The 19,321-nt window shown below is 52.2% G+C and overlaps 1 protein-coding gene across 1 annotated transcript in view; it reads left to right on the top strand.

Moving 5' to 3' along the window:
- The first annotated feature begins 4,829 nt into the window (after window positions 1-4,829).
- The window catches only part of LOC123578952 (Fc gamma binding protein), a 41,137-nt gene continuing 26,645 nt past the window's right edge, over window positions 4,830-19,321 (top strand). The window contains exons 1-6 of the mRNA XM_045442343.1: window positions 4,830-4,853; window positions 5,187-5,243; window positions 6,540-7,787; window positions 9,874-10,220; window positions 14,593-15,163; window positions 17,248-17,852. Of these exons, the coding sequence (XP_045298299.1) occupies window positions 5,189-5,243; window positions 6,540-7,787; window positions 9,874-10,220; window positions 14,593-15,163; window positions 17,248-17,852 (2,826 nt within the window). The 5' untranslated portion in view covers window positions 4,830-4,853; window positions 5,187-5,188. The remainder of the gene's footprint in view (window positions 4,854-5,186; window positions 5,244-6,539; window positions 7,788-9,873; window positions 10,221-14,592; window positions 15,164-17,247; window positions 17,853-19,321) is intronic.

Below are 19,321 nucleotides of genomic sequence, written 5' to 3' on the forward strand. Positions count from 1 at the left end.
ATCCTGAGCCAAAATCAGGAGTTGGACCCTCAACCAACTGAGCCACCCAAGTGCTCCCATATTCAGTATTTAAACTAATTTAAGTTTCTTAGTTTAATTAAGATAGACATGTCTTTAGAGTTATCAGCATTAGGGGCACCTGGGTGGCTCAGTCAGTTAAGCGGCCGACTTCGGCTCGGGTCATGATCTTGCGGTCTGTGAGTTCGAGCCCCGCGTCAGGCTCTGTGCTGACAGCTCAGAGCCTGGAGCCTGTTTCAGATTCTGTGTCTCCCTCTCTCTGCCCCTCCCCTGTTCATGCTCTGTCTCTCTCTGTCTCAAAAATAAATAAACGTTAAAAAAAATTTAGAGTTATCAGCATTAATATAAAACTTTTATATACTACCAAGGATGACTAAAGGTCAAATAAGCCCGTGTTAGCAAAAAGATTTCAACTGGTGGTTACTTTTGTCTTCCTCCAAGTTTTCATGGGTAATTGTTAAGATAGCTTTCAAAGTCTCTGGTAACCCGAAACTTTAAAATTTTGCTTGGAGATGGCAAATTGGATTGAATTCATTGGGCATCTAAGTATTTTCTAAATAAGGTAAGATACTGAAGCATTGATTACTGAATGTGAGGTTTATCTGCTTTTGGTTTCCTATTGCAGATAAACTGAGGATTACTTGGGTCTTTTGGTAAATATGCTTTGCACTTTATTAAAAGAATTGAACTATGGAAAAACGTGTTTTTAAAATTGTGAAATGTATTTGGGGCACCTGGGTGGCTCAGTTGGTTAAGCATCCGACTTTGGCTCAGGTCGTGATTTCACGGTTTGTGGGTTCAAGCCCTGCATCAGGCTCTGTGCTGACAGCTCAGAGCTCGGAGCCTGCTTCAGATTCTGTGTCTGTGTCTCTCTCTCTCTCTCTCTGCCCCTCCCCCACTCATGCTCTGTCTCTCTCTCTCTCTCTCTCTCTCTCTCTCTCTCTGTCTCTCTCTCAAAAATAAACATTAATAAAATAAAATAAAATTGTGAAATGTATTTATAAATTTCAGATCTAAAGAAGTCTGATATAACAGTTCACAATTGGTTACTACTTAGTTTTCACTGGAGACTCTGGTTTTTAGGAGTTAAAACTTGGCTAAATGTAATTAAGACTGGTGGGAATAAGGGTAGCAACTCTCTATGTAGGAAAGCAGGAGATATACAAGAAAGATCTAAGGAAGGGGAATACATTGTGTTGAGGAAAAGGAAAGTAATTTTGTCCTAAAACGAGACTGGTTGTTTGGAGAGAAAAGGCCTAAGTCAAAATCTGAATGAAAAAGTTGTGGAAGGTTTATGAAGGGAAAGCTTCCAAAAAGAATTGTATGTGCAGTCAGGACTAAGATTGAAATGAATGGATTTTAAAAGTACACTGGTAGGGGCACCTGGGTGGCTCAGTCAGTTGAGTGTCCATCTGACTCTTGATTTCGACTCAGGTCATGATCCCATGGTTCATGGGATTGAGTCGGGCTTCCTGCTGAGTGTGGAGCCTGCTTAAGATTCTCTCTCTCTCTCTCTCTCTCTCTCTCTCTCTCTCCCCTCTCTCCTCTCTCTCAAAATTAAATAAATAAACATTCTTTAAAAAAAGAAGTGGTGACTTCCAGTTCCAGACAAGATGGCAGAGACTTATTTCTCCATACCCCTCTCCAAGTACAAGACAACTATGGCATCGTCTGATGTGCTGTTCAATGTAGATGGCAGAATTATATTTTTTTAAGCGAAGGAGGTAAATGGATAGACATAGAAGTAAAGTTTCAGTACTTCAGTCCAAGTGGTAAAATATTGATGCTAGACTTATGTGATACATTATATATTCATATTGTAATTCCTAGAGCAAATGGTAAGAAAACTGTCCAAAGGAATGTGCTCATAAAGAATATAAATCAAAATGGAATTCTAAAAAAAATGCTCATGTAATCCACAGGAATGTAAGAGCAAAAAGCCAGAGGGATGAGAAACAGAGGGAACAAATGGAAAATGAATAATAAGATGTCAAACTTAAGCCCAAGCATCAAGAGTTACTTTAGATGTAAGTTATCCAAATTGCGCAAAATCAAAAACAGAGATTGGTAGGGTGAGTTTAAAAACCATGATTCAACTGTAATCTGTCCCCAAAAAACTCACTTGAAATATAACAATATTGGCAGGTTACAGGTAAAAAGTGTGGGAAAAGACGTGCTGTGCAAACAAGAACTCTAAAAAGCCAAAAGTTACTACATGAAAATCAAATTAAGTAGACTTCAGAGCAAAAAAAAATTGCTAAGAACAAGGAGAGGAATTACAGGGAAGGATCGTTCCACCAAAGAGACGTATCTCGCAATTATAATAATAATAAATGTAATAAAATAACGTAATAATAAATCTGAATTTAGCTTCAGAGAGTAAATTCTCTCTAGCTGTGCCCTTTCTATAAAGCCCAGGCAACCAGAGGGTTTCAAGGGTCTCTAGTGGTCTTATTAGTGCAAACCTGCCCCCTGAAAATCCTGGAGCAGGGAGAGGCCAGAAGGCTCAGATTCAAACACCCATTTGGGCTCTGAATGAGGATTGGGGGTGTGGGGAGGGATGGATGTGTTTCTCTGACCATAAGGAAGGGTCCCCACAAGTTATCTCCAGCGGTTTTCCAAGAATAGATAAGGGGGTTCTGAGAATAGACGTGATACAGAGTAAACCACAGTTTGTGTTGTACCACACACCCACACACACACACACACACACACACACACACACACACACACACACCCCTTGGGTCCTGAAAGAAGTGAGAAGAAGGTCCCAGTAGGTGTCAAATCCAAAATATTAAATCGTGAGGTTCCCCACTACCACCCCATTTCTAAGGGACTCTGACTATGAAGGGCAGCAATGGATTTTGAGGGGACAAAGCGTCCTCTCTGGGGCCAAACTAGGGGAGACCTCAAGGCTTAGAGGAGATTGGGAGGCATGGTCACTGGTGAAATTTGAAGTGGGGTTTGCGAGCCAACGGCAAAAAAGACTTCTTGAAGACATCTTTGGTGCAAAAAGGTGATTTCATTAAAGCACGGGGACAGGACCCATGGGCAGAAAGAGCTGCACTGGGGTTGTGAGGAGTGACTAATTATATACTTTCAAGTTTGTGGAGGGAGAGGAGGTATAGATAACATGGGTCTCCAAGGAATTTCTGGATGCTGAAAGCAGGGTCTCACAGGACCCTAAAGATTTAGCTATTGTCAAAATAAGGTTGCTTTTAGTTTTCAGGGAAGTGTAAAAACGGAGACATTAAGGCAGCCATAAACGTCTGGGGGACCGTTATACGCTGGGGGTCTCTGACACCTATCAATGGGCTGCAGGCTGAATTTTTCTTGTCTTTGTTTCCCTCATCAGTCGCCCCCAAGGATCACCCTAATTCTCTGCTCCCTCGCCCACCCCCAGACCCCACAGGGACCCAGGCACTGCTCCCCTCAAAGCTCCTACTCCCATGAGCCCCGCGCCCCCCACCTGTTTCTTGACATCCCTGGCTCTCATCCAGTCCCCTGTTTACTCACTTCATTTTCCTGGTTGACTTTGGGTGCCGTTCAACTCCGAGCCTTTATCTCTCTCTCTGGGAACCTGCCCTTCGTGGGGAATGCCAGAGCCCTCACCCACCCTGGCCACCCAAGGCCCAGGCTTTGGTGATAAGAGAGGAGGAGTCCTGGGGGCAGCAGCTGCTGGGGTGTTGTCCGAGAGGGCTCCCAGGCCTTGCAGCTGCTGTTTCCAGGGGAGACTCCCCAGCAAACAATGAGTCTTGATGTTGGGAGGAGGGGAGCAAGACCTGGGCATGGCCAGCTCCTCCGGAGGAACAGACCCCATCTCAGAAAGCCCACACCACCTCTCAGCGGCCCCTTCTTCTGCTCCCCATGTGCAACGTAGGCCCCCATTTCCCATCCCAGGTAGATCCTGGGGTGATGGGGAGCATAGAGTTCCCCAAAGCCTGTTCAGCCAGTCCCTTCTCAGGGCAAAACGACCTCCCAGAAAACAAATAATTCTCCAGGAAGTAGAACCCAGTGTCTGCGTGGAACCAGGAAACAGAGACCTCCATCCTTCTTCACACACAGCTCCCAGCTCCCCAGTTCCCACCCCACTCTTCCCAGGGGGAACCCCACCAGAAGAACCTGCCTCCCACCCTACAGTCCTCAAGAGTGTACAGAGTGCTGTCTGGGAGATAAGCCCAGTGAGGCTAGTTTTGATGTTCCCATTTTGCAGACAATGTACCTAGGAGGCCCTGCTAACCTGGGGGTGGAGGTACCCACCAGCCTGGGTCAGGTGCCCAAATTCCTGCCCACCCCAGACACCTGTCCCCATCCCCCGAAGCACTGCCTGGATGCAGGATGTGGATGGCTGGGGCCCAGGAATCAGCTTGCGGGACTAGGGAGCAGCCAGAACCCGGATGTAGGTCCTTTGCTCTTGTTCCTGGCAGGAGGGAAAGGAAGAAATCCAACCATCGGCCCAGCAAACAAGATCAAATACCACCTTCTGCCCCTACTCCCCACCCCCCTTCCCCGGAGACCCAGGCCTTCAGCACCCTGCTCCCCAGCTGTTTCCCTCAGGGACACCACCCTTCCAGTTCTGAAGTTTCCAGCCGGTTCCCAGGCCACAGCCACCAGCTGTTCTCACACCCCTCTCAGGACCCAGGTGTCCGAGCTGGCCCTCCACCCTTTCCAGGCCTTCAGGGTCCCCATTCCACCTGGCTCTGGGATCACCAGCCTCCTCCAGGAAGTTGACACCATCTTCCTGGCAGATGGCCCAGGGTGTGGCCCAAGGAGGCAAGAAACTCTGCTATATAGCCCAGCCCAGGGGCTAGCCCCACAGCTCCAGGGACCTGCAGGTGAGATAGGCTGGGGTCCCCTTTAGAAGTGGGACATCATGTCCCCTACTCTGGCCCCTGGCTCCAGGCTTCCTCACCCCAACCCCAGACCACTGGACACCCAACTCCCCATCCTTGCCCTGTTCTGCCCTCTCCCCACCCCCAACCAGATCCACTGAACATCTGAGTCCCCTATATATACACACACTGGCCCTTGGATCCAACCTGCCTCAGCCTTCCTGGTGCCCAGGTAGCCCCTGTCCTGAAACTGGGCCCTTCTGTCCTCTCCAGAACAGTGTCCAGCCAGTGGGGCCAGACTAGCCTCCTATGACCCCCTCTCTTTCCTCACTGCAGACATGGGGTCCCTGCTGAGCTGGTGGACGCTCTGGACCGGAGCAACCCTCCTGTGGGGTAAGTCGGGCAGAGATCCCATCGATGTCCTTGTTCTGGTCTGGGGCACGCTGCCTGCCGGGGTCAGCACCCTCCATCCGTATGCCCTCCATGAGCCTATCTCCCAATGCCACCCCAGGCTAGCCGAGATGGAGAGAGGTCCCGTGGGTTCTACAGAGAAATGTGGAATTTGCCCATTGTCTCTCTGTCCCAGAAGGAAGCAAAGAAAAAACGCGGTCCCCAAATTTAAGTATGTGAGAACTACCACTTTCTCTGTTTTCTGTAACTCAACCAACGTTTTGACTCTGAGCCTCATTCTGCAGAGGTGATGGTAATTTTTACTAAAGTCATTCTTGGAGGTCTTAGTGCCCGATTCCCCAGGGTTATTCCCAGGACCTAGAGTCTCAGGTAAAGCCAGGATACTGGGGAAAAGATGGGAATCAGTCAGCATCTGCCTAAGTTACTTTTGAAGACTTCATTATCCCTGATTCTCTGGCCCCGTGGGACATTGGGACATCCTTCCAGCTCTCCTTATTTGACAGACAGCCCTTCTATAACCCCTATACTCTCTCCAAGACTCTGTAGATCTCCTCCCCCTCTTTCTCCCTGCTCTCCCTTCTCTTCCCAGCCCTGGAGAATCTTTTCCTAGTTAGGGGTGTTGGAAAGCACCCACTCCTCTCTATTTCTAGGAGACACATTGTCCTCACTTCCATAATCTTCTTCCCTTTATCCCCTTTACTCACCCCCAAGTTTTATTAAGACAGAAATCAAACAGGCACCTGAATCCAGGCAGTTTGAGCCCCACAGTACTTTAACCAATTTGAAAAATTTTCATGGAAATTCAAAGAGCCAGCTTCTCTTGAAAAGATGGTAAGATCTGGCATAAAAAGAAAAGAAAAGAAAAGCCCATAAACCATCATAACAACAGGCTGAAACCAGTAGCAACGCTGCGCTTTCCTTGGTATATGAATGCTTTGGTTTGCACACTCACCAGCCAGGTTGTTTCCCACATTCACATTGTTCGCCTGGCCCCATCAGCCTTGGAGTTTGAGATCCCCTTTGAAAGTGTTCAGGCTTTTAGGAAACCAAAGCCAGAAAGGCCGGTAGGTGAATAAGGAGAAAGGAAAGAGAGAAAGGGGGGGGGGGGAAGAGGGGGGGAGGTGGGGGGGAGGTGGGGGGGTGGGGGGGTGGGGGGGGTGGCCGTGTGGAATGCTCCAGTCACTATTTCAATATGGTATCTAGGCACAGTGCAAACAGTTACTTGTCCGCTGGGGAGGATTGGATAAGCAGACCCATAACTCATTCTCTCCCCCTCAGGGTTGACCCAGGGGGCGTCAGTGGACCCCCAGGACCCCAGGGAGGTGGAATTCCTCGCAGCCTTCCTACAGAACTACGTGCCCGGGTACAGCCGCGCCTATCTCCAACTCCTCCTCTCCAGTCTGTCGGACAGCCCTGCCTCAGTCTCCGTTCTCAGCCAGGCAGATGGCACCTCCCAGAACGTCACGGTGAAGCCCGGCCGGTCGGTCACGGTCAACATCAGCACCAAAGCCGAGATGGTCGGCAGTAACACCTTCCAAAGCGCGGTGGTGATCCGCTCCAACCGCGCGATCTCCGCACAGGCTGTAAACACTAAGCCCAACACGGCAGAGCTGACGAGGCTGTGGCCCGTCCGGGCTCTGGGCACCGAGTATTTTGTGGTCACGCCTCCCGGCGTCTCCTCCAAGCATGTTAAGGAGTTCGCTGTGGTGGCTGGGGCAGCGGGAGCCTCGGTCAGCGTTCAGCTGGAGGGGGCAGTGACATTCCAGAGCAAGTTCTACGCAGCGGGCAGTGTCCTGAGCCTGACTCTGAAGCCCTACCAGGTGGCCCAGGTGCAGGGCACAGCAGAATTGTCGGGCTCAAAGATCACGGCCAGGAGCCCTGTGGCTGTGTTCTCCGGCCACAGCTGTGCCCAGAGACACACCAACTGCAACCACGTGGTGGAGCAGCTGCTGCCCACGTCTGCCTGGGGCACCCGCTACGTGGTGCCCACCCTGTCCTCCCAGAGCCGCTACGATCTGGTCTACGTCGTGGCCAGCCAGACCACGAGGCTGACCTACCAGCAGGGGGGCACCACCGGCTCCCGCGGGCTCCGGGCAGGTGACGTGGCCGAGTTTGAGGTCCGGCCGTCCCTGCCCCTCTACCTGTCCGCAGATGTGGGCATCCAGGTCCTGCAGTTTGGCACAGGTGCCGTGAGGGATGGAGTCACCTATGACCCCCACCTGGCTTTGATCCCAGACATGGCGGCCTACTGCCCCGCCTACGTGGTGAAGAGCATGCCAGGCACTAAGGGCGTGGCAGTGGTGGTGGCCCAGACGAAGGCTGTTAACGAGCTGACCATGGAGGGGCGCAGGCTGGGGGCCGATCTCTCGTGGACAGCTGTGCCAGGCAGTGAGTTCTCGTTCGCCGAAGTGGACCTCGGCACGACTGACAGGACCCACGTGATTGAGGCCACTACCGACTTTGGGCTGCTCACCTTCGGGCTGGCCCACGCCATCAGCTACGGGACAGCAGGTGTCTGCGGTCGAAGTGAGTGATGGGAAATGAGCCTGGGGCCCCTTTGCGGGCTCTCTCACCTCCTCCCTTTTCCCACCCACCTGCTCCCCTGTGGATTCCTGGCTCTGCTGGGCTGTCCCCACCTCACCTCCATCCTCTGCCATCCTTCCCTTCCCTAAGGCTTCCCAGCTCCTCCCTCTCCTACCAGGAACTGCTAAATATTTAGCGACCAGTAAGATCCAAGGTCCCAACCAGTCAGAAGAGATGCTGGTGCCGGCCAGACCACTGCAGCAGGGTCTTAGAAGCCACCATGGTGTCCGGGGGCTTAGAGATAGGGTCCTAGGGAAGAGCCAAGGTGCCTGGAGGGAGGGATCTGTGTGTGTGTGGTGGCGGGGGGGGGAGAGATAGAGAGCGAGAAGGGGAGGGGCAGATAGGGAGGGAGACAGAGAATCCCAAGCAGGGTCCGCACTGTCAGCACAGAGCCCGATGCCGGGCTCGAATTCACGAACCCTGAGATCATGACCTGAGGCTGAAATCAGAAGCCCGGTACTTAACCGTCTGAGCCACCCAGGCACCCCAGAAATATTTTGATATTTTAGCAACTATACCAATTGCTAACTACCCCTCCCCCGCTTCCTATAGGAATGTTTATACCCCAGCTCAGGAGGTCTGGAAGTATAATAATAACAATGGCTACCGTGTTGGGGGGAGTTACCTCTCAATATACCAGAGACCATTCTAGGTGCCTTGCATGTATTAACATAGTTAATCTTTAGGACCCGGCCCTACGTGTAACCTTAGGCTCAGCGCATGGAGGAACGGCCCCCAGACAGTACAGTGTGGTGTCTGAGGTCACACATGCTAAACTCAGACTTCCCAGGTTCAAATCCCACCTCTGCTTGTGTGACCTTGGGAGTGTGACCTCACCTCTGTGGGCCTCAGTTTCCACGTCGGTAAAACAGGGGTAATAACTGTCACAGGACTGTAGTGAGGGGGTTATAAGTTCACATTTGTAAAGTTCTTAGGGGGTATCTAGTAAATTATTATGAGCGGACAGAAAACAAGAACTTTTGAAGACAGGGAGGCAGGGAAGAGCTATTTCTTCCTGTGTGGACCCCCTGCCTCAAGCTAGGACCCTGGACATTAGGATTCCCTGCACTGGCAAAAATGCCCCCTCGGACCCTGGGCATGGAAGTCCCTCAACTTTAAAGAGTCACTTTGGGCTTGAATAGTAGAAATGGGGAAGGGGTCAGTGATTAATCATAACAAGGAACACTCAGTTAACGCCGGGGCCAACCCCTACTTATGTTGTAGCTTATTTGAGCCTGGCAACACCCTCCTTCCCAAACATCCCCGTGAAGAACGTACTGTTATCACTCCCTTGTTACAAATGAGGAGACTGAGGCACAGAGAGTTTAAAATTACTCAACCAGTGCCCGCACATATCATTGGTGGAACCAGGATTCTAACATGGGCAGCCAGATCCCTAGTCATTTCTGTTGTGATGAACAGTCTGTCTTCCTTTAAAAAACAACAACAACAACAAAAAAAAAAACTCTTTAGGGGGCACCTGGACGGCTCAATCGGTTAAGCGTCCGACTTCCACTCAGGTCATGATCTCATAGTTTGTGAGTTCGAGCCCTGTGTCAGGCTCTGTGCCGACAGCCCAGAGCCTGGAGCCTGCTTTGGATTCTGTCTCCTGTTCTCTCTGCCCCTCCCCCGCTCACACTCTGTCTCCGTCTCTTTCTCTCAAAAATAAACATTAAAAACAATTTTTTAATTAAAAAAATAAAGATGCCTTAGCCTTCTGACCGGAGTGGGGATGCACGGGAGGGGGAAATGGGGACAGAAAACCCACCAATTAACCTTTCCATGATGATCCTTCTCCACTACCTTCCAGTTCCTCTGGGCTGAGCTGTGTCAAACCAGGGGATCAGAATACATGGGGTTGGGTCATCCCTGGGCGCCTCTCTCCCTGTAAGATTCCAGACCTCAGTTTCCCCACTTCTAAAATGGGTAGTCGTGGGCCCACCGCCCAAACTCCCCGCAGCAGGAGAGCTCCACAGTTCCCACCTGCTAGGATACTCCTGACTCTTTCTCTGCCGCCCCCCGCCCCCAGCCGTACTGCTCCAGGAGCCCTCCTGCCAAGATGTGCAGTGTACTCCTCAGCAGCAGTGCCAGGTGGTGGATGGGCAGGCCCAGTGTGTGGCGGTCCCCATGGCCACCTGCCGCGCCCAGGGTGACCCGCACTACACCACCTTCGACGGCCGTCGCTACGACATGATGGGCACGTGCCTGTACACCATGGTGGAGCTGTGCAGCGAGGACCAGAGCCTGCCTGCTTTCAGCGTGGAAGCCAAGAATGAGCACCGAGGCAGCCGCCGCGTCTCTTATGTGGGCCTGGTCACCGTGCGCGCCTACAGCCACTCAGTGTCGGTGGTCCGCGGGGAGGCTGGCTTCGTCCGAGTGAGTACCTAGAAGCTTCAGATTGAATACCTGTGAGCCTCCAGTCAGAAGGAGGAGGCAAAGGCTGGGGCGGAGGGTGTGGAGACGGGGAGAGGGAGAGTTTGAAAATCTGTGGCCGAGTGTTAAATCCCCTTTGTCAAGCAATTCTACTTGTAGAAAATTAAAGGATACTCAGAAATATGGTTTAGGAAAAAAAAAAAGTCTATGCCAATGTCGCTTGTAATAGCAACAGGAAAAAAAAAAGGCTACAAAATGTCCAACAATGGGGAATTTCTTAAGCGACTAACACTAAATTTAGTGAGCACCTATTATATCCTGGATGTGTTTCTTAGTGATTTCCATGTATGAATGCATTGAGTGCTCACAGCGATCTGTGGGGGTAGGCATTTTTTTTTTTTTTTGAGAGAGAGAGAGAGAGTGAGAGAGAGAGCATTCATGAGCATGAGCAGGGGAGGGACAGAGAGAGAGAGGGAGAGGGAGAGAAAGAATCCCAAACAGGCTCCATGCCTGGCGCCGAGCTGGGCCACAGGGCTCTACCCCACCATCCTGGGATCACGGCCTGAGCCAAAACCAAGAGTCAGACGCTCAACCGACTGAGCCACCGAGATGCCCCCCACATTATTATTATTATTAACACTTCTAGACAAGGAAACTGAGGTCCAGGGAGATGACAGACTTCCCAAGGGCTCAGATGCAGTCTGGCTTCTGAGTCACTATGCTTAGCCTCTTCACCATTCTGCCTTATACAATATTTTTACACTGTTGTGTTCACTTTTGATACCAAATATGCACGTAATAAAATCCATAAATCTCAAGTCATGGAGTTTTGACAAACGTGCAATGCACACTTCCATTAACAAACAGAATATTTTCGGGGCGCCTGGGTGGCGCAGTCGGTTAAGCGTCCGACTTCAGCCAGGTCACGATCTTGCGGTCCGTGACTTCGAGCCCCGCGTCAGGCTCTGGGCTGATGGCTCAGAGCCTGGAGCCTGTTTCTGATTCTGTGTCTCCCTCTCTCTCTGCCCCTCCCCCGTTCATGCTCTGTCTCTCTCTGTCCCAAAAATAAACGTTGAAAAAAAAAATTAAAAAAAAAAAAAACAGAATATTTTCATCATTCTGGAACATCCTCTCATTCCCCTTCGCAAACAATTCCAACCCACCCCCAGAGGCAACCACAGTTCTGAGATTTTTCCCCCCACCATGGATTAGTTTTGCCTGTTCAAGAACTTGCGTGTGTGTGTTTAAGAAATTCACATGAATGGAATCACACAGGTAAGAAGACTTTTGTGTAAAACCTCTTTTGCTCTGCACAATATTTGTGAGTTTCTTCCATGATGCTGCGATTAATTTTTTGTTAATAGGTAAAGCATTCACATAGCTCAGAACAAACAGGGCTTGTTGCGAAAGGTCTGGCTTTTTTTTTTTTTTTTTAATTTTTTAATGTTTATTTACTTTTTTCAACGTTTATTTATTTATTTTTTATTGGGACAGAGAGAGGCAGAGCATGAACGGGGGAGGGGCAGAGAGAGAGGGAGACACAGAATCAGAAACAGGCTCCAGGCTGTGAGCCATCAGCCCAGAGCCTGACGCGGGGCTCAAACTCATGGACCGCGAGATCGTGACCTGGCTGAAGTCGGACGCTTAACCGACTGCCGACTGCGCCACCCAGGCGCCCCGATGTTTATTTACTTTTTGAGAGAGAGATAAAGAGAGACAGAGTGTGAGTGGGGGAGGGGCAGAGAGAAGGAGACAGAATCTGAAGCAGAGCCTGAGGCCGGGCTCAAACTCACGGACTGAGAGATCATGACCTGAGCTGAAGTCAGATGCTTAACTGACTGAACCATCCAGGTGCCCTGGCTCCCTTTCTTTCTTTCTTTCTTTTTCTTTCTTTCTTTCTTTCTTTCTTTCTTTCTTTCTTCCTTCCTTCCTTCCTTCCTTCCTTCCTTCCTTCCTTCCTTTTAATGTTTATTTATTTATTTTTGAGAGAGAGAGAGAGAGAGAGAGAGAGAGAGAGAGAGAATCCCAAGCAGGCTCCAAGCTGTCAGAGCAGAGCCCTACATGGGGCTCAAACCCATGAACTATGAGATCATGACCTGAGCCGAAATCAAGAGTCATCAGATGCTTAACCGACTGAGGCACCCAGGTGCCCCTAGGTCTGGCTTTCATTCCCATCTTCATCTGCTTTGCCCCTGCTCCCCACAGGTAGCTAGTTTCACTGATTTCCTGAGGGTTCACCTAGGGTTCCTTTATGACAATGCAAGCAGTGTAAACAATACGTTCTTACCTTTCCCCTTTCTTAGCAAAGAGCACTGTACCATCGGCTCTGTTCCGCACTTTGCTGTGCACTGAGTGGTGCCTTTTAGAGCTGTTTCCATATCAGCATAAAGGGAGCCTCTGCGCTCTCTCTCTCTCTCTTTTACATCTGCACGGTTCTCCATTGGATGGATGCCTCCTCATTCATTCAACTCAACCCCCCACGGATGGATGCTTTTTTCACGATGGCAAACAGCACAGCACTGAATAGTCTGGTACCTCCCTCGTTTTGCGAGTGTGCCGGTGATTCTGTGAGATGAATCAATAAGCAGATTCAAGTAGGTGGGCTCCAGATCTAGAGGGATTGAGCACAAGCGCAGAGGGAGTTCAAATTCCTGAATTTACGTGAGGAATTGTGCACATGCTGGGCAGTTTTTCAGAGAGAGAGGGCCTATTCCTTTGGTCAGATCCTTACAAAGATCAGTGATTGACAGAGGTTTAGAGCTCCTGATAGAATCATGATAGGAGCCCCGGCGTGGCTCAGTCGGTGAAGCGTCTGACTCTGGATTTCAGCTCAGGTTATGATCTCTCGATCTTGAGGTCAAGCCCCGAGTCAGGCTCCGTGCTGATCATGCAGCCTGCTTGGGATTCTCTCTCTCCTTCTCTCTCTGCCCCTCCCCTGCCCACACTATCTCTCTCTCTCCCAAAATAACAAATTAAAAAATAAACATTAGGGGCACCTGGGTGGCTTAGTCAGTTAAGCGTCCAACTTGATCTCGGCTCAGGTCATGATCTTGCAGTTCATAGGATCAAACCCACATCGGGCTCACAATGTGTTATCACAATGACCGTGCAGAGCCTGCTTGCAATCCTCTCTTTCCCTCTCTCTGCCCCTTCCCTACTTGTGCTCTAAATAAATAAATAAATAAACAAACAAACTAAAAAAAAAAAGGTTTTTTTTTTAAAAAAAAAGAATCATGATAGGATGTCCCCAAAACATTGCTAGGAGAAATGAGGGCTTCATAAAATGGGGACTTCAACATGGCCTCATTATTTAAAAGGAAAAACAATTACATAATTAAAAGGTAGAAAAAAACCCTGGCAGGCAGGATTTATAAATGCACCTGTGTGTGCATGCACACATACACATGTGTGTCCACAGCAATATGAGTGATTTCCCTCTCCCGGTTTTTGCTCATGAGCATTTTGCAAGTTTTCTGTAATGAACAAATATTACTTGTATCATTGAAAAATGGAGGTGACTAGGCTCCCTGGGCTGAGAGCTTGTAAGTGTCTCAGTCACGGCTGCGTCCACAGCACTGCCCATGGACGCAGACACACAGGAGGGCTCACGGAGGCCTTGCTGACCCACTGACCAAATGAAGATCTATCTTACCTTTGGACCTTTCTCCTGCAGTCTCCCTCTGCCTCTTATTCCTTTTTTTTTCTTTTCATACCCCATCCTCCTGACTAAGACAAGCATATGGGAAGAAGGAATTAAGAAGAAACACACAGAAAGAGGAAACTGGGCCCAAGGGACCGAGAAACACACTCCTCATCTCCTGGCCAGACTCTCTCTCCGCTTAGGATATTTGCGAAGGAATCCCCTTCCCCTTGTCTCCGTGGCTCTCCCTCACTGATCCTTTACAGCTCAGCTCAGCTCAGCCCAGCTCAGCTCAGCTCAGCTCAGCTCAGCTCAGCTCAGCTCAGCTGTCCCTGCCTCCAGGAAGCCTCCCCTGACCTGCAAGATTGGGTCTGGCTCTTCTTCTAGACTCCCACAGCCTCCTGTGCGTCCACCATCCCAGTCCTGATCACCCTGATCTGTCGCTCTGATCTCGTGACAGTTCTGTCTCCCTCATTGGACTGGGAGCCCCACGAGAGCAGGCTCTGGGTTGTCTCAGTGATCTCCCGGCCAGGACCAGGCATAGAGGGAGTGCCCAGTGAATGGTCATTTAATGCAGCAGTGCCTTCACGTCCTGAGCACTTGCGATCCTACCAGGCGCCATTCTAAGCAGCAGGAGGAAGGAATCCCAGCTGGAGCAGGGGAAGCGAGAGAGAGGGTGGAAGGGGCGAGGGCCGGACCACACGGGATCTGACCACCCACCTCTCCCCACCACAGATCGACAACCAGCGCTCGCGCCTGCCCGTATCCCTGGCCGAGGGTCGCCTGCGCGTGTACCAGAGTGGGACACGGGCCGTGGTGGAGCTGGACTTCGGGCTGGTGGTCACCTACGACTGGGACTGCCAGCTGGCCCTGAGCCTGCCAGAGCGCTTCCGAGACCAGGTGTGTGGACTGTGTGGCAACTACAACAGCGACCCCACCGACGACTTCCTCACGCCCGACTCAGAGCTGGCGCCGGACGCCGTGGAGTTCGCCAACAGCTGGAAGCTGGACGACGGGGACTACCTGTGTGACGACGGCTGCCAAAACAACTGTCCCTCGTGCACCCCGGGCCAGGCCCAGCACTACGAGGGCAACCGGCTCTGCGGCATGCTGACCCAGGCCGACGGCCCCTTTGCTGCCTGCCACAGCGCACTGCCGCCCCGGCCCTTCCTGGAGGAGTGTGTGTATGACCTGTGTGTGCTCAGCGGGGACCGGTCCAGCCTGTGCCGTAGCCTCAGCGCCTACGCCCAGGCCTGTCTGGAGCACGGCATCTCTGTCGGCGACTGGAGGTCACCAGCCAACTGTCGTGAGTGATGCCCCGGGGCGGACTGGGAGCACGTGGTGGGAAGGCACGGGTCTCTTTGCATCTGTTCAATGTCTGAGCACTTCGTGTGGTTCAGCCTGAAGCCGGACCATGCCAGGAACACAGGGATGGCCGAGATGGCCAGACGGTGCCCGCAGTGAGCCCGAGGTTGGGGCAGACACATCACTAGCCGGTGACAGTCCCAAGCGGTCCCTGCTGGGCTCGGGGAGGCACGGGCAGAGTGGCCAGGGCCAGCACGGGGGAATTCCAGGGTGGGCACAGGAGACCAGGAAAGCTTCTCAACTCAGCCTGGCAGGGTCAAGGAGAATTTCCCAGAGGAAGGGATGCCCGATCGGAAGCCTGTGGGAGGAACTCAACTAGGCGGATAAAGGGGGAGCAGGAAGTGGGTTTGGGAATGAGAGAGGGGCATGTGCAGAAGCCGGCATGAGACGTAGTCCTCATAGTCCCAAAGCAGAAATGTGAACATCTCTTCGTTTGCATTCCTTTCGAGGCTCCCCGATGCCCTCTGGGTGAAGTCTGGGCATCCATCCACTTAATCATTCATTCACTCACTCATTTACTCAACGGGCATTCCCTGAGCCCCTCTGTGGCCCCATCCCTCCTCTGGCAATGGGCACAGTGGGGGCCAGCACACACCCGTCCCTGCCCTTGGGAGGCTCCCAAGGAATTTTTCTGGAGACAGAAAGTCTAGTGTGCAGGGAAGGGGAGGTGCCCAGACCCAGGCCTAGGGCTTGAGACAGAGACTCTGAAGGAGGAGCAAGTCTGGGGGAGACACTGTGGCCATGTGGGGTTTGTCGTGGTCACTCCTATATGTCCTCACTGCCCAGTAAACGCCCGCCCTCCCGAGCTCCCCAATGCCTGGTGCAGAGGAGGAACCAGTGAGTTCTTTGACCCATGCACTCATTTCTGATGAGTGGGCATCTCCTGTGGACCAGACCCTGTCCTTTGTGCTCTGGGATTGAGGCAGATCAGATCCCTGCTCTCAGAGTTCATATTCCAGTGGGGGAGACAGACAGTAAGCAGTAAACTACGGAACGTCTTCAAAGAGCAAAAGAAATGGCATTCGTGTAAGAAGAGGAAACGGGAGGCTCAAGACGAGGGTGCTCAGGGAAGGCCTTTCTGAACAGGTGACATCATTGCTGAGAGCAGCAAAGGGCAATAGAGTGAGCTGAGTAACAATGATGCTGTGGGGTGTCTCTGCATAGGTTAACTTATTTACCCCTCACCACCCTGTGAGGTCGGTGCTATTATCATTTCATTTTACTGATGGGGAAACTGCGGCAGGGAGCGAATGGAGTCATTGGTCCACAATCACACAGCTTAGGAAGGGAAGACTGGGATTTGAACCCAGGCTATCCGGGCTCCAGCAGCTTTCTCTTAACCACATGCTGCACTGCCTTCAGAGGAAAGGCCAATACAGGCATCAGAAACAGCCAGCCAGTGCAAAGGCCCTGAGGTGGGAGCGTGAAGACCTGTGAGGAAGCCTCTGTGGCTGGGACAGAGTGAGCCAAAGGGAGAGGGAGAGGAGATGAGGAGGGAGGTGATGGGCGCAGGTGATGGGGAGCTTCATGGGCCACCAGGAGGACTCTAGCCTTCCCCCTGAGATGGCACCACAAGGGGGCTCTGAGCAGGAGAGGGATGTCACAGGCATTCACAGGGTCCCTCTGGCTGTCTGTGAGGAGCAGCCTGTGGGGGTAGCGTGGGGGCCGGGGGAGACCAGGCAGAAGGTTGCTTGGAAGGGACTGGACCAGGGTGGGGGGTGGTGAGAGAAGGGGGCAGATTCTAGATAGATTTTTGAATATGGAGCTCACAGGACTTCCTGACAGATTGGTTGTCGGTGAATGAAGAGGGAAAGGAGTCAACTGTGTCTCTGAGGTTTGGGGTCCCAGCACCTGGAGGGATGGAAGTGCCATGCGGAGCTCTGGGGAAGGAGCAGAATGTGGGGAGGGAAGTCCCGTAGAGCGCTTTGGGCAGGGCGCCCCGCCAGGAAACGGAGCCGCCAATGCATCAATGCAACACCCTTGCGCTGGCCTGACGCATCCTCCCCCGTCTCCGTCTCCCCGCAGCCCTGTCCTGTCCCCCCAACAGCCGCTATGAGCGGTGCGGCCCCGCCTGCCCGGCCACCTGCAACTCCGAGGCGACGCCGTCCAACTGCTCCGGGCGCCCGTGCGTGGAGGGCTGCGTGTGCCTCCCGGGCTTCGTGGCCAGCGGTGGCGGCTGCGTAGCGGCCTCCTCATGCGGCTGCATCTTCCAGGGCCGCCCGCTCGCCCCGGGCCAGCAGATATGGGCCGACGAGCTGTGCCGGCGGCGCTGCACTTGCGACGGCGCCACCCAGCAGGTGCGCTGCAGCGACACACAGGGCTGCCCGGCGGGCGAGCGCTGCCGCGTCCAGGACGGCCTCCTGGGTTGCTACCCCGACCGCTTCGGGAGCTGCCAGGCTTCCGGGGACCCGCACTACGTGAGCTTCGACGGCCGGCGCTTCGACTTCATGGGCACCTGCACCTACCTGCTGGCCGGCTCGTGCAGCCAGGCCGCGGGGCTGCCCGCCTTCCGGGTGCTGGTGGAAAACGAGCACCGGGGCAGCCAGACCGTGAGCTACACGCGTGCCGTGCGCGTGGAGGCCCGCGGAGTGAAGGTGGCGGTGCGCCGGCAGTACCCGGGGAAAGTTCTGGTGAGCGACGCGGGTCGGGGTGGTTGGGAGGCGGGCAGGAAATCCCCCTTCAGGAGTGGGGCTCTGAACCCCCGGTAGGGCTGGGGATCTGTTAAAAGATCGTGTGGCCAGTGGTTAAGTCCTGGGCCCCCGAGCCAGGCAGTGCTGCCTCTCCTTGGCTGTGTGACTGTGTCTCCAAATGACTGTCTCCAGGTTTTGTCTTAGTTTTGTCTTCTGTCAGCGTGTCCACCACACAGAAGTCAAGAACCAGTGATTTTCTCTTTAAAAAAAAAAAAAAGAAGAAGAAGAAGAAGATAAAAGTCGAGAGGTGGGATTGTAAGATTCACAACTCTAGTAAATAATCATTGAACAGTTTTAGACAGTGGCCTGCGCCCTGGAGAGGAGGATGAATTGGAAATGGATGGAAAACTGGAAGAAGTTTCCATGTGGCAGGCACCACCCCTAAACCCTTTACAGGCCTTAAGTCATAGTCCTCAGAACGGCCTTGCATTAAAGGAAGTTTTGCTCATAAAGCCGAGTGTTTGGCATAGAGAAACTTCTGGATAAACAAATGATTGCTATTTATGTTCCCACCTCTCTGAGTCTGGAATAATAATAGCCAATATATGACATTACCCCTAGGTGTTAAATGCTTGACATATAGTAACTCATTGAATCTCTACAACAACTCTGTGAAATAGCTAGATGAGAAAACTGAGGCACGGAAAGGCTAAGTCATCTATTCAAGGTCACACAGCTAATGAGTCACAGAGCCACAATTTGTAACCAGGCTGTTTGGCTCCAGAGACCATACTCTTAACCACTACATCCTACTGCTGCTTTTGAGGAAAGGGATGGAACAGATAGGGACAGAAGTAGATGAAAGAGTACTCCAGGTAGAAGGAACAGTGAGTGCAAAGGCCCTGAGGCAGGAACAAACATGAGGGGTAGAGGAACAGCCTGGAGGTCCGTGGGGCTGGAATGGGGGCAGGGGGATGATGGAGGGGACAGCTGCAATAGAGGTCTTGATTGAAAACAAAACCTGCAGGACAAGGAAGAGTGAAGAGTGGTGGTTCCGAGGAGGAGGGAGCAGCAGGTGCAAAGGTTGAGGCTAGACAGATTTTGAAGACTCAGGAGAACAGTGTGGAGCCAGTGTGGCTGCACCGGAGAGCGAGGCTGGAGGGACGGGGCAGAGAGGGTGGTAGGAGATGAGGTCAGAAAAGTGGGAACAAGCAGGGCCTGGTGGGAGAGGGGTTCTGTTTTAAGCCGAGACGTAAAGGGTGATGGGGAGGCAACCAGGCGGAGAATGGGGACGGGCAAGAGGGTAGGAACGTCGCAAGGAGAAGATACAGCAAAGGCCCTGAAGCTGGGCTGAGCTTGCTGACTTCAGGAGATCAAAATGGCTTCGTGGCTGCCGTCGCAGGCGTGGGGAACGGGGCAGTGCTGGAGAAGAGATTGGAGAGTAGTGAGGCTCAGGTCACCTGGGGCCT

The sequence above is a fragment of the Leopardus geoffroyi genome, chromosome E2 (genome assembly GCF_018350155.1).
Source record: "Leopardus geoffroyi isolate Oge1 chromosome E2, O.geoffroyi_Oge1_pat1.0, whole genome shotgun sequence".
NCBI lineage: Eukaryota > Metazoa > Chordata > Mammalia > Carnivora > Felidae > Leopardus > Leopardus geoffroyi.